Source organism: Citrus sinensis, chromosome 1 (genome assembly GCF_022201045.2).
Source record: "Citrus sinensis cultivar Valencia sweet orange chromosome 1, DVS_A1.0, whole genome shotgun sequence".
Classification (NCBI taxonomy): domain Eukaryota; kingdom Viridiplantae; phylum Streptophyta; class Magnoliopsida; order Sapindales; family Rutaceae; genus Citrus; species Citrus sinensis.
This window is the reverse complement of record NC_068556.1, coordinates 23513448-23531487: the sequence shown is the minus strand read 5'-3', so window position 1 is coordinate 23531487 and position 18040 is coordinate 23513448. Positions and strand designations below refer to the sequence as shown.

Genomic DNA, 18040 nt, shown 5'->3' with positions numbered 1-18040 from the left:
GAGTCTCAAAACATTGTTACCCCACATGTAGGGGGACTAATAATCTAATATATTCTTGTAACAACTAACAATCACAGGAAGATTTGTTTTATTCTCCAGTTTGCATTTTGCAGATTCAATAACAATAATGCAATATAACAAAGCAAGTCCCCTCAGGTTTATTGTCGAACTTTAAACACATCAATGGCCATGATTGAAGTACCGTTGCTTGTCTTCATGTCCAAATACAATAAAAACTTCTCTGCAGAATTGTCAGCCCTTTCTATTGCAATTACCCACCGTAGCGAGTCTTGAGGGATTCTGGAGGCTCCTCTTCCATGATGCCTGCTCCAGTTGTTGCCAAGTATTCACGGATGGTTGTTTTGCAGTCTCCAAGAGAGGTGTGATCCAGAAAGTTGTTGTAAGCTTCATCTCCAAGATTCTTGGCTGCCAACACACTACAGAGGCATTTCAACAAGTTCAGTTTAGAGTAGAGATACTAGCATGGCAAATAGAGTTTACAGCTCTTGATGCAAGGAATGACCAAGTTTGTGGAAGCTGCTAAAGCATACTGGGCAGGGTGAAATAAAACAGCAATGACTGGAAAAAAAAAAAGAAGAAGAAAAAGGCAGCAAAGCAAAAGATTATTATTTGCCACTAGATGTCGCTAAAAGTTTTAAACCCAGATCAATGAGAGGCATCAAAGCTATAATTTTTCTGTAAATATTCCTGTGGGTATGCATGCATTTGAAGGCTTTGGCTTCTCAGGAGATTTTTTTATTAAAAAAATTCATGCAATTGACTATTAGAGTACTTCAAGACATCAGTCATTAGCTTCATGAATAAGTTTGGTTATGAGTACACGCAGCAGTCTACTCATGATAAGTTTATAGAATAAATAGGCAAACATAAAACGCAGCACTTACCAATGCCGAAGATAAACACGGCAAGGTAAGATATCATCCCTCCAAATCTTATCAATGTTGTATCGCCCATAATGATGAAAATATATCTCTTTGCTTCCTGCCAACAAAAATAGCAAGGATATAGAGTGTGCTACAGAGAGAGATGAAAAGAAAATGACGACAAATTCAAGATGCAGAAATTTGAAAAATATACGTTACCCAAAATGAACAACATAAGGTAATCTCAACAGTCCTCATACATGGTATTTGATATGCTTATACAGAGAGCCTTAATTCCAATCATGAAACATATCTGATGTAATTCGAAGTCTATGCCAACTTTTCAGAAACAACAAACAAGAAAGAGCCACTAAACTAGCCAGTGGGTTGATACAATGGGAAACCAAACTGAGATATAAAATTGCCACAGCAACATCATCTGTTCTAAAAAAGCTAAATATAGATCCCATACGAAGTTTCTCAAACACTTCTGACAACAAGAGCGCCGAAGATAATTACCTTTGCATCTAATTTGGAAAAACTCCTCATCACTAGATCGAGCACACAGCACCTGCATGCCAGACCCAATCAAAAGAGACAGAATGAGATAAAACTGCCACATATATAGTCAAATTTACATACCGCGCGATTGGTAAAAGGCTTCCCATCAAGTGTTTCCGGTGAAACCTATAGAGAGGAAACTATGCATGAATAGATGAAACTTAATACCAGAAATTGAAACTAACAAAAAGATAGTAAACCCGACTTACAGCTAGAAAACGAAACTCATGCTCTCGTTTGATGAATGCCGGAATCTGACTTTGTAGAGATTAACAACAAATTCAGTATCACTCTGAACATTCAGAATCTGAAACCAAAAATGAGCAAACCATAGTACATAGCTCTTCCAATTTTATACCTCTGATTTTTTAATTTCAAAAACAGTAACAATCAGTGTCTGTCCTTCACATGGTTCCACACTCAAGCTCGAAATCTCCTGAATTCATTTCAAACTTTCAATCTTTTATAATTTCCTCAGCAAACAAACAGATTGTAACAAATGGAAAAAAATTAAGCGACACGTGTCAGATTTAAAGTGACCTTAGTTTTAGGTTTGGCAATGCCACGCTCGAAGAAGATCGGAGCCACGTGAGCGAACACGCGGCGGAATCCGTGCAGCTTCGCCACTCTGAAGTTGATCAGATTTGGGAACGTACTTCTCGCACTATTCTCTGCTCGCAAAACGCACCGTATTGCATACTTTCAAAAAGAACAAAAAAAACGATCATCAATTATGATTGATATGGCAATTGGCCAATTATACGTACCGGAGAGGAGTGAACCGAAGCCAGAAATGGAAATGAGACCATCGGGGGAGGTGATTTGGTAAAAATCAGACTCATCGTTAAGCTGAATCGGCTCCAGCTTGTTAGCCGGGAAATTCGTTCCGGCGTGGTCGGAGGACATTGGCGGAGGACGGCGGCGGTGGAGTTTACAGTGAGAGGAGTGTAGTGGAGGGTGTGTCGACACCCGGAGTTGGAATGAGAAGGCTTTGGAGCGTGGTATGCACGCGAACGACGCGAGTGGACAGGTGTGGCGGATATAAGCGGAGGTGCTCATAAGAGAAGAGGAGCCGGTGGGGGTGGTTGTGTCGTCGTGTCGAAAGGTCGTGGCCGGAGGACGTAGTTGACATTTTGGTTACAACGTGGGGTTTTTTTAGTAAATTCGTCTATGAAGATTAATCACATGCAATGCACGTGTCCCATGAAAGTGTCTTAACAAAAATTATCATTCGGATATCCTAAATTTATGCATTTATAAAAAATATTATAATATTTTAAGAATGTATTAATCATTTATCCTAAATTAATAAAAGTTACTTGCTGACCATTAAATTGTTAATTGATTTTTGAAAGTTAATGAAATTAAAGTAAATTGATAATTTTATCTTTAAAAATTAGTACTTGTATGCCCTTAAATTTTTTTTATTTATATACCTTTAAATTATCACTTGTATCATATGAAAAGATCATATTACCCCTCTGACGTCATCATATTTAAACGGCAACTAAGGTTTGGTGAACGACAATATATTTTGTCAACTTAAGATGAATGACTGATATACCCTAAAAGTATTGTAGTAAATTTGATAATAAGGTATACAATTGATAATTTTCCTATTTATAATTTATCCCCTTAATTATGAGTAATTTTGTTTTTGTCTTCATTTGTCCATTTCCTACAAAACCATTACTAATGTACAAGTTACATATATAAAGCATTCTTCTTTAATCAAGTTTGGAATATTTTCATCCTTCTGTAAAATTATGCATATATCTTTTGAGTTTCTCAATTGTACTTGAAAAAAAAAATTTACATTTAATCACGGTTGGTTATCCATCAAGAATATTAGGTGGAAAGTTCACGCGTTTTAAAATTTAATTGTGGAATTATATTACATTTATTATTTAGTTCCAATTTAATCATGTATCAAATTCATATTTTAAAACATGTGGAAATTTATAATATATAATGATTCTATGTAAATATATCATCTCATTTCTTCCTTCTTTTGTTATTAGATCTCCTCCACCACATTAGATATATCTTGAAGTTCTCTAATGTAAATGTTACTAACAAATACGCATTGAATAATTATCGGGTAGTTTATATTATAATTTAATAATAGCCACAACATAGATGTACAATTTGGTGATAGTAAATGCCATTATATGAAAATGAAATCATGATGTTGCAAACAAGATGCAACCAAAGCATTGGAAACAATGTTACGTTAATCTTGGGTCACTTCAACTTCTGTGTTCTCTCATGTGTAATTTTATATTAGACTGTCGCGTACAAAACGCCGACATATGTATACATACAAGTAGTACTTTGGCAACAGAAACAACAGCCGAGAAGCAGCTCTTGTTTTCAAATTCATTCAAATGCCAGCCTGCAGTTTTGAATCCTTCAAATTGTGCTCCACATTTTGAGGGGACGATGAGGAGTGAAAGAAGAGACAAATGGCAGAAATATCATCCATTGCAATGCCTCGTTTCTTATATTTCCATGCCCGAACAGCACATTCCACCAATCTTTTAGCTGCCTTTTCCCTATCCACTATTGAAGAAACAATCTCCACCGCCTCTTGGTTCGAAATCACATCCCAAACCTGAAGAAAAATCCATAATTGATCTTTCAAACATTGACGTTAGTTCAGATCAAAAGATAATTCTAATTTGTGAATACGTACCCCGTCTGATGCCAGAATGACAAATTGGTCTCGTGTTGTTATGTTTCTTTGCGTTACATGGGGCACAGAGATTAGGCCATAGTCCTTGACACAGTAATCACCCAAGGCTCTTGACATGGCTAGCCCCGGAGTCTCACCGTTCGGCATCCAGACTCTGTATACGCCCGGCTCATCATTTAAGCAAAACACAAGCCCTTTGGACTGCGTTATTCGCTCCGCTTCCTCTGTATAGGCCAGTGAAGACAAGAACACGTACGGAGACCTTAAAACACGTACACATATATACACCTACACGAGGCAGAAATATCGAAGAGAAGATGAGACAATTGAGAACCGACCTGGTATATTTGGCTTAAAGTCTACGGTAAGCTGAAAGGGTACCAAATCGCCGTCATCAGAAAGAGTTGCTAACACAGCCCGAGAATCCCCAACATTTGCTACCACAAGACTTTCACCCTGAAGAGAAATCAAAACTAAGGAGAAATTTGATTCAACTATTAGCTATTTCTCATCACTACGCGAGAGGGATTTTTTAAGTATTGAACCTGTTTAACAATGGTCAGGGCTGTGGTACCGCTACGGAAAGAATCAATCCCAGTATGCTGCTTAAGCTCTTGGTCAATAGCAGCATAAGTTTTCAAGCAAGATTGATTCCATATGTCATACTGAGGAACGTTTCGATTCCCATCAAGATCGAGATTCATGGCAGGTGAAGTTGAAGATAGTAATGTTTCTTGCCAATTGCACAGCAATGAATAAGGCACTGATTCTCTGACCCTTTTGGCCACAACATGACCCCATGGTCCGTGCCCATCAAATATCCCACAAAACACCATGTCCTCTTGGCATCCAAATTCCTATAATAATAAGCAAATATATAAAAATTAGCAAACTATGCATGAAGTGGGACACTTTATTAGTTTAGTTGTATTGTTCTTACCTCCCAGACAATGGCGCAATCTTGATTGATTCCTTTCTGGCCTCGTTTGGAGCAAACAGAGGCGAAGTTACTAGACTTATTGGACTTAACAATGCCCGAAGAACTCAACATCAACTCATTCTTTCTTGCAGATTTTGCCAAAGCTTCTGCAGCTTCTCTTCCGGAATCATTTCGACAATTCTTCCCTCTCTTGATCGACACAGTCCTCGCCAACCCATCGATGAGAGACGGAAAAATCATATTGATATTTATATATTGTCTCTGCATTACAATAACATCACCATGTATTCCATACAAACGAAGGATGAAAAAGAAAAGAGAACAAATTCCATATAACACAAACCCTTTGTTACGGTCAGGAAAATGATCAGTTGTTTGTCTGAAAGTGGACACCTGGGCAGCGAAGATGGTGTCAACGGCCGGAATATCACGTCACCCCGCAAATAGTTGAACAGGAATGAGCTTCGTGTCGCTTATACTCCATTGTTTGTTGCCTCCAAATTGCAAAAGCTTTTAAAGTGCATCGACGTAATGTTGTATGGCCTTGACGAATGAAATTACTACAACGCCCTAACTTTGACTACCAAATAATGCAATTACGATGGGTATTTTAGACATTTCGGAGGGGACCCTTAAGATCGAACGTCATGCCCACTAACCTACGACGTGGTTTAATATGACATTATGACAATCAAATTGGAATATACAAGTAAAGTCGGTCAAAAACATATTAATTTATAAGTTAAACGGTAATTAATTAAGATATTTCTGTGGGTGAAATTGGATGCGAGTAAAGAACTATATCTAGCGGAGTTGTTAACTAAACGATTATTGAAATGATGATTGTGAAGGTTTGTTGAATTAAAAATAAGATGGTTGGTTTAGTGTCTAATGATGATTTAATTTCCTAAAACCAAATTTATCAATAGAGTCTATTTTATTTTGAGAAGATAAGATATCATTTTTGTGCTTTAATAAAGGTACCAAACACGGGGCTAAACGAAAGCCGCTAGATTGCGGGGGGCCGTGGATTCTGAAGGTCAATGGAAACATATGATTGCAAACCCTTTTGATTAAATCCACAACTTTTTTAGTGCAAAAATAAAGTTGAAGGCTTGAAGCACATGGACAATAACCAGATTTTTGTTCCGTAAAGTGGCCGGTGCCTGTCGCGTTTGTTGAAGGCTTGTAGATACATCCTTTTCTTGTTTAATATTCCAATAGAACCATCCTAAGGTGCTGTGGTTCTTAAACTATATGAGGGCATTCAAATTGTTTGGTGATCTGTGGAGGTTTTAGCAAAACACAGCCACACAATTCTTTAATAAACGAGAAACAATAGACAAAGTGACAACAGTTATTGATAAGAAAAGGACAACATTGTATTATAAATTAGTATTCTTGAAGACTTTTATACAATGGCCGGTTCCAAATTGGTTTCTCAAGGGGCAAGTGTAAAAACAATATGCCCCTCTCTGCGTCTATTTCTCTGTACGTGTGGTTTCTGTGCATTTTGCCTTTTTTTAAAAAAAGGGGATTTTCCGCAAATTGGAAATCAACCCTGCGCTTTCTCTAAGCTCAGTAAAAAACTTGAGCTGCGTAATACTCGCTCTCATTAAAAACGGGTCTTAAATCTTCTTTGCACATAAAATCCAAAGGAAAAGAAACAAGATGTCCACGCACTGCCTGTAATCTCTCCAAGGGATCGGTCTTTTGGATATCTCCACTTTGATAAGATTCTAGATTCCGAGGAGCTATTCCTAAGTCTATAGTAGTATGGCCAAGTTTCTCCTTCCAAAAAGCAATGTTTTGTCTAATTGCAGCTCTGCATGTAAATCGTATTTAAACACGATGATAAATTAGCACGATGCAAGTAGGTGAAGGAAATAAGTCACAAGCAAATCATACCTAGTGTGAATAAGATCATTGGGAACACAAGAAAAGACATCCTGGTAGATGGTGGTATTCATCTGCCCAATGAATAAAAATATATGTGTCAATACTCTTGGAAGCAAAAACAACTCAGAAGCACAAATGAACAATATCTTCAGCTCACCCTTGCTGTTGCAACCCATATATCTTTGTAAGTTGAATCAATGACCGGGTCAATTATTTGATTGACCTACGGGAGGAAATAATGGTCAAAGAATTCAGAATCAGCTGAGTAACATTAGATGCTCTTAGGGCTTGGCAAGTAATGCTCTTATAATGCATATACGTGTTTACGGGAAAGTAAATGGTTGAGTTACTAACCTCCCTTGAACGAAGACCAAGATGTTCAGACCAAAGCGAAAGCCGAAGACTCAAACATAACTTTCCAGCCTTCCATGGTTTTCCTCCCATAAATGAATCTACTGACTCTTTGTCTTCAATTAGTACTCCAATCTGAAATAACTCTCATGTCATCAATGGAAAATTTAAGTGATGGAAGATTTTAATATTTCTGAGCATCAGATTTTGGACTGGTCAAAAGATCTCCATGCATTTCCTTAGCAGTTTTAGCTAATTAACTTTAAGGTCAGTAAGTTCCCACCTAAGAATAAATAAATATAAACCAACTGATACCTCAGAATCTCTTGAACCAAGTAAACTCCTGTCATTGATATTGGCTGATCCAATCAAAGCAATTGAGTCATCAATTATCATAACTTTACTATGTACATAGACCTGCAAAAGAATTAGAACACAATGAATCAACTCAAATATTCATGAATCATGATCTGCACTCAACCTTTCGAAAATTATGTTACCAAGAAATTGTAGATCATTGTGAAAAAGCATGACCAACATTTGCCAATATATCAGGGAATTAATTTGACAACAGATGCATATAGCATTTGTATTGGTTAAAGACAATACCTGACTGGTGGCCACTGGACCATCCTCAAAAAGTCTACCATAAGCCCTAAGACCATAGAAAGAAATGTAATCATGAGTCTTTGGACCAAGAAGGGCATAAAGGTTATGCAATATCGAATTCTGTCCTCTGCAAATGGTTCGGTACTGCCAGTGCATTATGGCTCTAACAGACGCCGCACCACCATCATCAACACCACCCTGTGAAGCTTAGGATTCAGTTTCAGTATAAAAATAACCAGCTTAAATTCCAATTTCACAATATTATCATGCAAGGATTAGAACCTGGAAACCTGGCAGCAGAGGTATGACAATAATAACCCTAAAACACTTCTTTTCGTTGTAGGCTCGTAATATACGTCGGTATAATGCTTCCAAAACACGATTCCGTATAATTTCATCTCCTGAAAGTCCTGAAATGAAAAATTGATTCTGGGAACATGTTGCCCGAGGTTTAAACAACAGTCAGGATGATAAACCATATAAAACAAGTTCGCAAACCTCCTTCAGTTCAGGTAAGGAAACAGGGAAAACATTACATAAAGAACAATAGATTGAAAAGTATAAAAATACTTGTCATGAAAAATTTCCACAGATAAAAGAGTATAATCATTTCAGAAGAAGGCAAAACTTCCCAACTACTTCAGTTTTCAATGTGCTTCGTGTGTTGATTGATTCATTCTACTAAAATTACAGCCTCACGACCTTTCCCTTCATTATAAGAACCGTTCAATTTTTTTTACAAGTCATTCCAAAAAAGTTGTTTCTTCCTTTCATCTCTTCATCAGTTTTACCATAAATCACTGCATTTTATCAAGGAAGCATCCTAGATAAACAAATGAATTGGCTCAGAATGAATTGAGTCTTGTCTCTAAAATGAGATTAGAATGTTCAGATTGATCCTGGCTTGATTTGAAATAGATGTACCTAGGAGATTGATCCTGGCTTGATTTGAAACAGATGTACCTAGGAGATTGATCCTGACTTGATTTGAAACAGTTATACCTAGGAGAGCTTAGGGCATGCCATGAGAAAAACTGATGTAAAGTTTACGGAGAGATAGCAGCATAGATGACTAAAGTTTAGGGTGAGCTTCAGGCAGGCCTATGGCCCTATTTGGCATTGAGGTGCTGTACAAGCTACAGCTACCATGGAAAAAGAAGCTATAATTATAAAATAAAAGCTCCAAATATATACCTCTATATAGATAAAGTGTTCTGCTTTCTCAATAAGGGAACAATAAGCACAATGAATGCTTTCTTCAAGTTGGCTAGTTCCAGCAGACCATTGACTGACACTCCTGATAATCTGAAAAAATCGAGGCAATTAATGAATGGCAGAGGATATAAAGTCTTAGTTAACAATACAAAAGTAATTCAGGAGGAGAAACAGTAAAATTGGTAACAGACAATAACAGACAAACAAGAAAACACATTGGCCAATTGAAAAACCAATGAGGATTAAATGTATCCCTTGTAAAACTTGTAAATTTATATATAGCATACATGCCAAAAAATAAATAGAGCATCTTATTATTGCAGTTGGAGAGAAAATACACCAAATTAAAACCTCAAAGTAAATAGTAACCATGAGATCAGAGGAGCTTAATGACATTATCAGAAACCTTAAGGTAAGCTGCACATGTTTGGTCTACAATGAAAATGTTTCGGATGTCTACATGAGGAACAACAAACCTGACAACGGCATGAAGCACGTGGACCAACTTGCCCAGTTTCATCAGTTGAGCCCACTTGATCACCACGTTCCTGTGTCTCCCACCACTCTATATCTGAACTTTTAGTGCCAGGCAGTGTCATCACATCCAGTGACGTTTTGAGATGATGATGAGGGGAATCACGGTCATCTACAAAGCCCTTCATAGGCATATCTGTAACTACTGGTTCAATTTTAGCTTTCTGGTAACGGAAAGAGGCACTTTTGGTTGTGGTATAGTCCAACCCATTAGGTATCAGACCTCTACTAGAATCATCCAGCACCTCTGGCTCTTGAGGCAGGAGCAGCGGAATGTCTTGTAAAGATGATCTAAAAGTAAAAGAATCTTGTCTTTTGATGCTTTTAGAATTGTCTTCCACATTTTTACTTTCAACCTCCACTTCTCGGCTTCTGCCCATATAATGTGGAATAACCATCTGGTGTTGAGGCATAAGTAGCGGAATTGTTTCCTCATTTGGTGCTTTATTTCTCTGAAAAAATGCATGCCCATATTAAAATTACACAATCACAATTAAGTCTCCTACAGAATCACATTATTGAAACAAAGCATGAACCTTAGCATAATTCCAGCGCTGAACAAAGTGCCTTGCTACATCGCGACAAGGTGGTCCCCACAGGGCACAATGTATGTCATGCCAAGGCATTCGAGGGTATTTTCCACGATCCAATTCATCTCTCATTGTATCTTCCCAAGAATTTGGTTCAGATTCCCTGAAAAAATGCAAGGAAAGATCATTACATAAATCAACTAAAAATCTTGCAAGCTTCCAACGAACCATAAGTTTATTTCAGGACTAAATTTCTACACACAATAATCGAACTCCGACCGTGCCAAATAGATTGCAAGCAAAACTAAGTCCTATTATTGCACCAAATTTCAAACTATGACATTTCCAAACAAAAATCTTTGTCTTTTCCTCATCGCACTGCCCATCAAAGGTTATTTGCAAAATCTTGGGTAAGTTTAACCCAAGTATTACATCAAAACCTTCAAACTGCTAGTTATTTATTTTACTTTGACCAAGTAGCATAATAAGCTACATTCCACACCTAGTAATATTCTTCTTAGACAACCTATATGGTACAAGTTCCAGGATACAAATACAAACTGGTGACAACAAACACTAGTTCAAGAGTAATCACATAGACCAGAGCATTTATATACCATAGTCTTCCAACAAATGCACAAAACATTTTAAATAAAGAACTATTTCATAAAGGATAAACATACCTTGGATTATAATAGTCCTTTCCAGGCCATATCAAAGGAGGATTATCACCAATTTTGTGTTCAAATGTGTCATAGCGGCCAAAGCATAAGTCCAGTCCTCCAATAAAGCAAATCTGGTAATCAACAATGACAAGTTTTTCATGGTGGGACCTATATGTTATCAAACATAGATATCAGAAAATGAAAAAAATCCAACATAATGCCAGAAGAGAGAAGAGATACTTTTAACAACTTCAAATATTTTATTACATTTTTCCACAGATCCTTACCATAGATAAACACCAGAAGCAAAGTGATCGGGATAACGCAAAACCCTCACGTTCTCATGAATGCTAAGGAGCTTTCTCTTGCTATACACACTATTGATTTTCAAAGCAAGTGCAACCTCTTTGTATAGAAGGATATATATCTGCAATCATAAGAATACATTAATACCATCATTCACTCAAATGAAATGCCAGCAGTGACATCCTGCTGAAGCAAAAATCTGAAATCAAGTTGAAACACCAAAATTTTGGATCGACATAGGCTGAACATTAAAAACACACAAATTAGACATTAGAAAAAGATAACAGTTATAATATAGCAGCCAACATGCGCAGAATTTAGATGGCTGTAATTTTTGAGCTAAAGTACTCTGCAACAAGTTATCTCTTACGTTTTTGATGAGTTAAATATTGCTTTAATGGTAGTTGTAATTTGTACCATTGACGGCAGTTTGTGCTCCAATTCAAGCATGAGACAAGATATATTATCATATTCACTAATGAGACAAGATACATAATCAATTCAGTTGACGCAAAGCTGATTAGTAGGCAAGTACTCAGAGGTAGTTTAACAAATGTTAACAAGACTCAGCACACTGAAGTCCACTTTCCATGCAAAGTTCTAGGCAACAACTATAGAAAATATTGGCAGTGAAAAGGGTGCATAAATTTCTCCAAAAGGTTTATCCTCATGGTATCTCAAATAGAATATTGCATCCAAAGGAGAAAGGAATTCAGTTCGATAGAAATGATTCACAACTCATCATGACACCACGTATGTGTCCAATTGTAGAACACTAAAAGTAGTGCAAATAATAGCAGCATCAACCCAGATGTCAAAATAATAACATGAACAGGAAAAGGAAAAAGAAAATCCCAAACATATACCTGAACTCCTTGCTTAGCTTTGGCTTCCAGCAATGCATCAAGCCTTGAGGAAGCGTGAACATGAAACGGACGTCGCAGATACAATTCTGGGCACAGCCACCAGCCACAAATAAATATCTGCAAAGAAATTCCAATCATCTGATGGATACTTGAAGCCAAAAAGATAGGATAATTAATCTTAACAGCAGTATTTCAGTGCCTCTAATGGGGAAGGGACTGACCTCTGATTTAGCATCCTCGATTGAAGAAGCAATAGCTTCAAAGGCCGCCTTACCATCTACAAACCACTGAGCCTGACTTCCATCATCTGTCATACCTCTCGGAGGAGCAAAAGAACCGAAGCGATGAGGATGACACCAGCCCTCAGGAGGCCTAAGTCCAGCATCATTAATTGCTGCAACCCAATCTCTAACTTTAGCACCAGTCCTGGTCCTTAACCTTATGCTCCGAACCCCACAAGTCACCTTTGGAAGTTTCCAATTACTCGTTAGAGGGTGAATTTTTCTGGAACCGTTCATGAGATATACAATTTTACCAGCCAATCAATTACACCATAAGTTCAATAAGTAGAGTATAAGTTCATCACAATTTGCATCACATATTTATGCCTCCACTTAAAGAAACTACAAGATAATCTAACTACAACAAGAAAATTAATAAATTGCACTAGCTTACTTTGGCATCAACAATTTTTTCCAACTCTAAATCACACAATTCCTCAACTAGGGCTACTGAACAAGCGTGTAGACTATAAATCCATGGATTTAAGTGGGTGTCGACCTCAGCATTGAGATATGTAAAATTCATACAAATAGAAATGAGAGACAAAGAAGACCTAAAGAAATCTACTGAACTCAGCTCAGACTAAGAGTTAGGATATATAAAGATTTATAACTGTGAAAGTTTCCCCCCAACAGCTTAATTCAGCGTTTTCCCAGGCAATTTCTTAGAAGTTAGTGGACTGATTTTATCCTGAAATTATAACAATGAAAATTTACCCTCAATTGCTTCATTCAGTGTTTTCCCCAGCTTAACTGCTAATTACCTTAAATGCATGGCGTAGAGGGTTACGTTCCTTTACTTCTGTTGCTAATGATACTCGACCTTCACCATTTCCATCTGAGGCAGGTAGTACGTCAAAAACAATTATATCCATTGGCTTGGTATCGAAAGGATCTGCCAGCAAGGCCAAGAATCCAGGTTTCAGAACAGCCCACACCTGTGCAGGAGGGGAAAAGAAAAGGAAAGAATAACAACATGGATTAATTAACAAAATTAAAAATAAGGTTGATAAAATAGAATAAAGACTTTCTTAATTAATAAAATCTTCAAATGGTATCTCAATAACTTCGAGGATGATTACACTACCTTTTGCCAATTGTCATTACAACAAGTAAACAAGGGACAGCAACAGCATTTTCTCGAATCATCATTCCTTGAAATCTTTGGTAGATGCTTTGCCATTACGTAATCTTCTTTCAACTTAGGGCCATACTCTGGTGAAAACGACAACTTTGAAGCCTCCAAAAATTTGCAAACCTACAATATGAAATTGCTCATTGTGAAGAAAGTTAACTCTTCAATGTTATTCAAATCAATTTATAAACAGAAATGCAAAAATTATGTTTTAAAAAAAAATTCAAATAACACTAACGTAGATTACGAGAAAATGCCAAGCATACCTCTCGAGAGTTAACGATATCCATGTTTCCCAGAAAATGATTCAAATACTGTTGCATTGCAACTTTTGCTCTGTCTGACATCGAGTGCTGCCTTCCTAAAGCTGGCCGGATAACTGGCAGAGCAGCATTTGCCGGAACATCTCTGAACACAAAAACCTCACTTTGTAACTATAACAAACATTGAAGAATAGGTCATATTTTTCATTCATGACCATCATAACAAGTTGTAACAGACCTTTTCTTAGAACTCTCATCATGATTAACAGCGATCTCGTCACCTTCATCATCTTCTTGCACAACTGCCATGTGATCTCCCATTCCTAGATTTTGAAGCCATTCTTTAACCTTTAATATAATTTTCCAATGAAAAATTTACATCAAACTCCTAAACCTTCCCAAATCATAAATAAACTGACAAAATGGCGCAAATACATAAAAAGTTACAACAACGCATACCTGCTCTTGCTTCTCTTGAATTTCCTCAAAAAACGCACGTCTCTTCAATGCAAAATGTAAATAAAACACTTGTGAAGCTTTCTTTACGAGTTTCCATTTGAACTGGCGAAAACAGTATGTAATCAGTAAAAGATAAAAGACACACTTTCATGGACTTGATATAAGTAATTAGAGCACTTACTAGCTATCGAAATTGCGCTCTACGAAAGCAGTTCTTATTAAACTCAAGCATTGCAATAATCATAACTTGAACTTAATTCGGATTTAAATACAAACTATAAATAGTCACAATTCGATTATATTTGAACGATTTGTTAGAGAATAACTAAAAAATGAATATCAATGATAAGAAAAAGAGATCGTGCCTGTTTGTATTGAACTTCGATGGTGTAAGATAAAAGCATGGGGCTAATATCGCCAGCGTCGGGTCTCGAAACGGAGACGATGGAAGCCTTAGGCAACTCGTCGAATATCCGAGCCGGCTCGGGTTCGGGACCCGACCCGACCGACGTGAAGAACGATGACGTTTCCTGCTGCATTTGTACGTACCGGAGTCCAACCCCTGGTATCGAATCCTCCGATGCCATTCCTTTCCTTAAAATATATTGATTTAATTTAACAGTCAATCAACCAATCTGTGATTTTGATTCCAAAAAAGAAAAAATGAAGATGTTTTCCCGAATCAAAGAATTGTTATGGTAAAAGGATTTTGATTTAAATTCAAAGTTAAGAGATAAAATAAAACGACGGAGTAGTTATGAATTGTTGGGGTCGTTTTGGGATTTTGAAAAGTAAAAGAAACAGTGAGAGAGAGAGTCTCGGGAAATTGGTTTGCTCATGAATTCAAGTAACTACCAGAAGGATGTGTCAAATTTGGAATTTAGTTGCCACTTTATTCAATGGGGGCATATTGGAATTTGGATTAGAGCCGATTGTGTTTAGAAAACAAGCAGAAAGTTCTAATACATTAAATAATGCTGAATCATTCATTTTATTGCCTTTAAAGAATTAAAACCAATGGTATTTGGATCAAAATGTAAACAGACAATAATATTGTGATACAAACTCCATTCGCATAAATTAATTTGGGATATTTTAGCTACTCCATTTTTTTTTTTTTTGAACTAGAGATCTTATAATAATTGATATAACATTACGACTTGGGACATCAATATTATATATTGTATCACATCGATTTATTTAAATAAAATGAGTATATAATATCACAATAAACTTCTGTAACACGTAAACTATTTAACTACCGTTCCGTTCCCTTTCTCGTATGAGTAATCCGCAAGAGGAGTTTATATACATAATTTTGCTCCTAGTTCTCGTGGTCGGCTTAATGATAAGCTTACTCAACTGTCTTTTTTTATTTAATTGTAATTTTAGGAGGAATCACCGACTTTAGCTTCAATCAGACGCTTTAAGCTTGGTCCAAGTCCAGCTAATAATCAACAATGAACGGCAATGTCTACACGTCCTTGGTAAATTACACGTATCATCTTCAAAACAAGAAGTGAGGAACCCCTCAAATGTATCATTATCTTTTAACTTTTGTTATAACAAATTTTAACTGATAATCCAATAATTATAGATAGTTAACCATAATTGACAATCTTTGACAATTTAATAACAAAAATTAGCAGCAGATGCAGACCAAGAACTAACCCTCCAGTTATCAAATTAACTCAAGGACTTGAGGTTTCATATGCTCGATGGGCTGACATGTCTAGTTCAAGTTTTCAATAACAAGAAAACTTGACTTAAAATACAATAAAGAAAAAGAGTGCCGTGCAAGTCTGAAGAATCTAGCGGCGGAAAGAGATAACATTACCAGCATAAGTTTAGCATCTCAAGTTACATAACCTCTGACTTTAAACAAAAAGAGTATTGCGCTAAACAATCAAAAATGGAAATTTCAACAAATACCGCACACTGAAAATTTACCAACAGAGATAATGAACATAATACTCATCATTCAACATAACAAGAAACTACAAACGGTTCATATGGTTCCAAAATTCAAGGCTTTGTAAGTAAATAATTTGCCATTAAACAGAAAACAAAATAACTTGGGAAACAAACTCCTACAAAGAAACCAGAACCAACATTAACATATATAAGTTGTCAATCTTCAGTCTCCATCATCGATGTATCAGCAATCACTTCTTAGCTTTCCTAGCTCCCCTGCAAAAGTCAAGAAATGTATAATACGCCAAATTTCAGTTGCACAATGACTCAAATCAAGTAAAATTCAAGTTTCTTACTCAGCCGGTTGGGGTGCTGGTACTGCCTTCTCTCCAGGTCCCTGCCATGTCCAACACCAAAGTTAGGTCACAAGGCAACTAGAAGCAGAGTACGTTACACGCAAACACAACAAAGAACTTGATAACTTATGCAAGATGCCACTAGAAGCATAGAACATATTATGCAAACACAAGTAGAAACTTGTGAACCCATTTAGCCATTCATGTATAATATTTCCATTAACTAACCTGTGCTAGTCGCTCTTCTCTCCTGGCCAGCTTTCTCTCCCTGCTGGCCTTGTTCTTGGCGCGCTTAGCCTCAAACTGGTCAGAAAGAGTCTTCTCTCTTGCCTTCTCAGCCTTTGACTTGTGGATACTCTCCATGAGGACACGCTTGTTCTTAAATACATTACCCTTGACCTTCATGTACATGTCATGGTACATGTGCTTGTCAATTTTCTTCGACTCACGGTATTTGCGGAGCAACCGCCTGAGCACACGCATCCTTCTCATCCAGAGGATTTTGGTGGGAAGCCTCGCCTCCCTAGTACCCTTTCTCTTACCTGAAAGCATAAAGATAACACTTTTTTCAGCAATGCAGACAGAATAAAGAAACCCAATCCATGACTTGTTTGACATTTGAAACATGCAGCATCAGAAAACAATTATGAAAAAAGGGGCATGACTAATTTTCAGACTAATCCTTACCATATCCAGAGTGACGGCCCTTCCTCTTGGCTTCCTTCATTCTGCGAGCACGAGAACGGGAGTGGATCTTTGTTGGCTTCCTGATGATGAAACCATCCTTCACCAATTTCCTAATGTTCTGCCCTGCACTCGGCAACAGCAAAGAGGGTATTTCAGATTTTGAAGTGATGTGGCTTTCACACACAGATGAGAAGATCCTATGCTTCAAAATTAAGCAGAAGCACAAGCCAGTGACAATAATTTTTTTCTACTTTTGTTATTTCCAAAAATAATCATTGCTTTGCTCACCAAAAATATGCTCCAAGTTAATATCCTACGCTGAAATAATCAATAACAAAAAATCTCACTAGAAGCTCATTTCTTAAACTTGTATAACAATTAAACTGCCACCTAAACTTTGATATATCAAGTCCATCACCACATAATTAAACCCTAAGGTGAAAAAAGAAGAAGAAGATTAAATACTCATATAAGCCATCACACTTGATGAAAAAAACCACTAAGGTAACAATAGCTTTTCTCTATTATCGATAAATTAATTTGTAATATAGCCCTCACAAAACCTTTCAGCTACCAGATCTAGGGTTCACAATAACTTAGATTCACATAATCAAGTCTATGAAAGAACATATAAACTACCCAAAAACGATAAATAGAATGATGAAATTGCAAAGAGAAATTAAAAGCAAGACGTACTGGAGTTGGCCATGGAGATTTCGTTGACCTCATTAGGGTCAAGCCAGACCTTGCCACGTCCGCACTTGAGGACGCTAGCGGAGAGCCGCTTCTGTAACTTCAACGACACCATTTTCTCTTCTCTTCTCTCCCCCTCTCTCTCTCGCGATCGGTGGCCAACCAACAAGGGTTTTTGCTATTTAGAGTGGAGGCGG

The 18040-nt window shown here is 37.0% G+C and overlaps 4 protein-coding genes across 5 annotated transcripts; all 4 read right to left on the bottom strand.

The window, feature by feature from the left end:
* Positions 1 to 3: 3 nt before the first annotated feature.
* Positions 4 to 2569, bottom strand: LOC102625855 (uncharacterized). Its single transcript, XM_006488960.4, has 8 exons — positions 2213 to 2569; positions 1986 to 2116; positions 1804 to 1881; positions 1655 to 1699; positions 1527 to 1571; positions 1404 to 1455; positions 906 to 1002; positions 4 to 437 (listed from the first exon to the last, which is right to left on the bottom strand). The coding sequence occupies exons 1-8, from the start codon at positions 2502 to 2504 to the stop codon at positions 272 to 274; spliced, it is 906 nt and encodes a 301-aa protein (XP_006489023.1). The 5' UTR covers positions 2505 to 2569; the 3' UTR covers positions 4 to 271.
* A 962-nt stretch (positions 2570 to 3531) lies between these two features.
* LOC102626354 (probable protein phosphatase 2C 34) lies at positions 3532 to 6105 on the bottom strand. The gene is made up of 6 exons (XM_006488962.4): positions 5424 to 6105; positions 5081 to 5341; positions 4686 to 4997; positions 4479 to 4596; positions 4141 to 4364; positions 3532 to 4059 (listed from the first exon to the last, which is right to left on the bottom strand). Exons 2-6 carry the CDS (start codon positions 5318 to 5320, stop codon positions 3829 to 3831), a joined length of 1125 nt encoding a protein of 374 aa, XP_006489025.1. The 5' UTR covers positions 5321 to 5341; positions 5424 to 6105; the 3' UTR covers positions 3532 to 3828.
* A 314-nt stretch (positions 6106 to 6419) lies between these two features.
* LOC102626649 (phospholipase D zeta 1) lies at positions 6420 to 15109 on the bottom strand. Of its 2 annotated transcripts, none has more exons than XM_006488963.4 (20): positions 14559 to 15109; positions 14194 to 14295; positions 13973 to 14082; positions 13738 to 13879; positions 13424 to 13594; positions 13101 to 13274; positions 12277 to 12519; positions 12056 to 12172; positions 11171 to 11310; positions 10902 to 11051; positions 10225 to 10381; positions 9631 to 10140; positions 9134 to 9244; positions 8222 to 8368; positions 7940 to 8137; positions 7646 to 7747; positions 7334 to 7465; positions 7137 to 7202; positions 6989 to 7050; positions 6420 to 6905 (listed from the first exon to the last, which is right to left on the bottom strand). In XM_006488963.4, the coding sequence occupies exons 1-20, from the start codon at positions 14778 to 14780 to the stop codon at positions 6659 to 6661; spliced, it is 3303 nt and encodes a 1100-aa protein (XP_006489026.1). In that variant the 5' UTR covers positions 14781 to 15109; the 3' UTR covers positions 6420 to 6658. The 2 variants fall into 2 exon arrangements, with proteins under 2 accessions (XP_006489026.1, XP_006489027.1); XM_006488964.4 differs by having other exon boundaries at positions 13973 to 14057; positions 14559 to 14575.
* A 1043-nt stretch (positions 15110 to 16152) lies between these two features.
* On the bottom strand, positions 16153 to 18040 carry LOC102627110 (60S ribosomal protein L19-1). Its single transcript, XM_006488965.4, has 5 exons — positions 17847 to 18040; positions 17151 to 17273; positions 16692 to 17005; positions 16464 to 16504; positions 16153 to 16383 (listed from the first exon to the last, which is right to left on the bottom strand). Exons 1-5 carry the CDS (start codon positions 17956 to 17958, stop codon positions 16359 to 16361), a joined length of 615 nt encoding a protein of 204 aa, XP_006489028.1. The 5' UTR covers positions 17959 to 18040; the 3' UTR covers positions 16153 to 16358.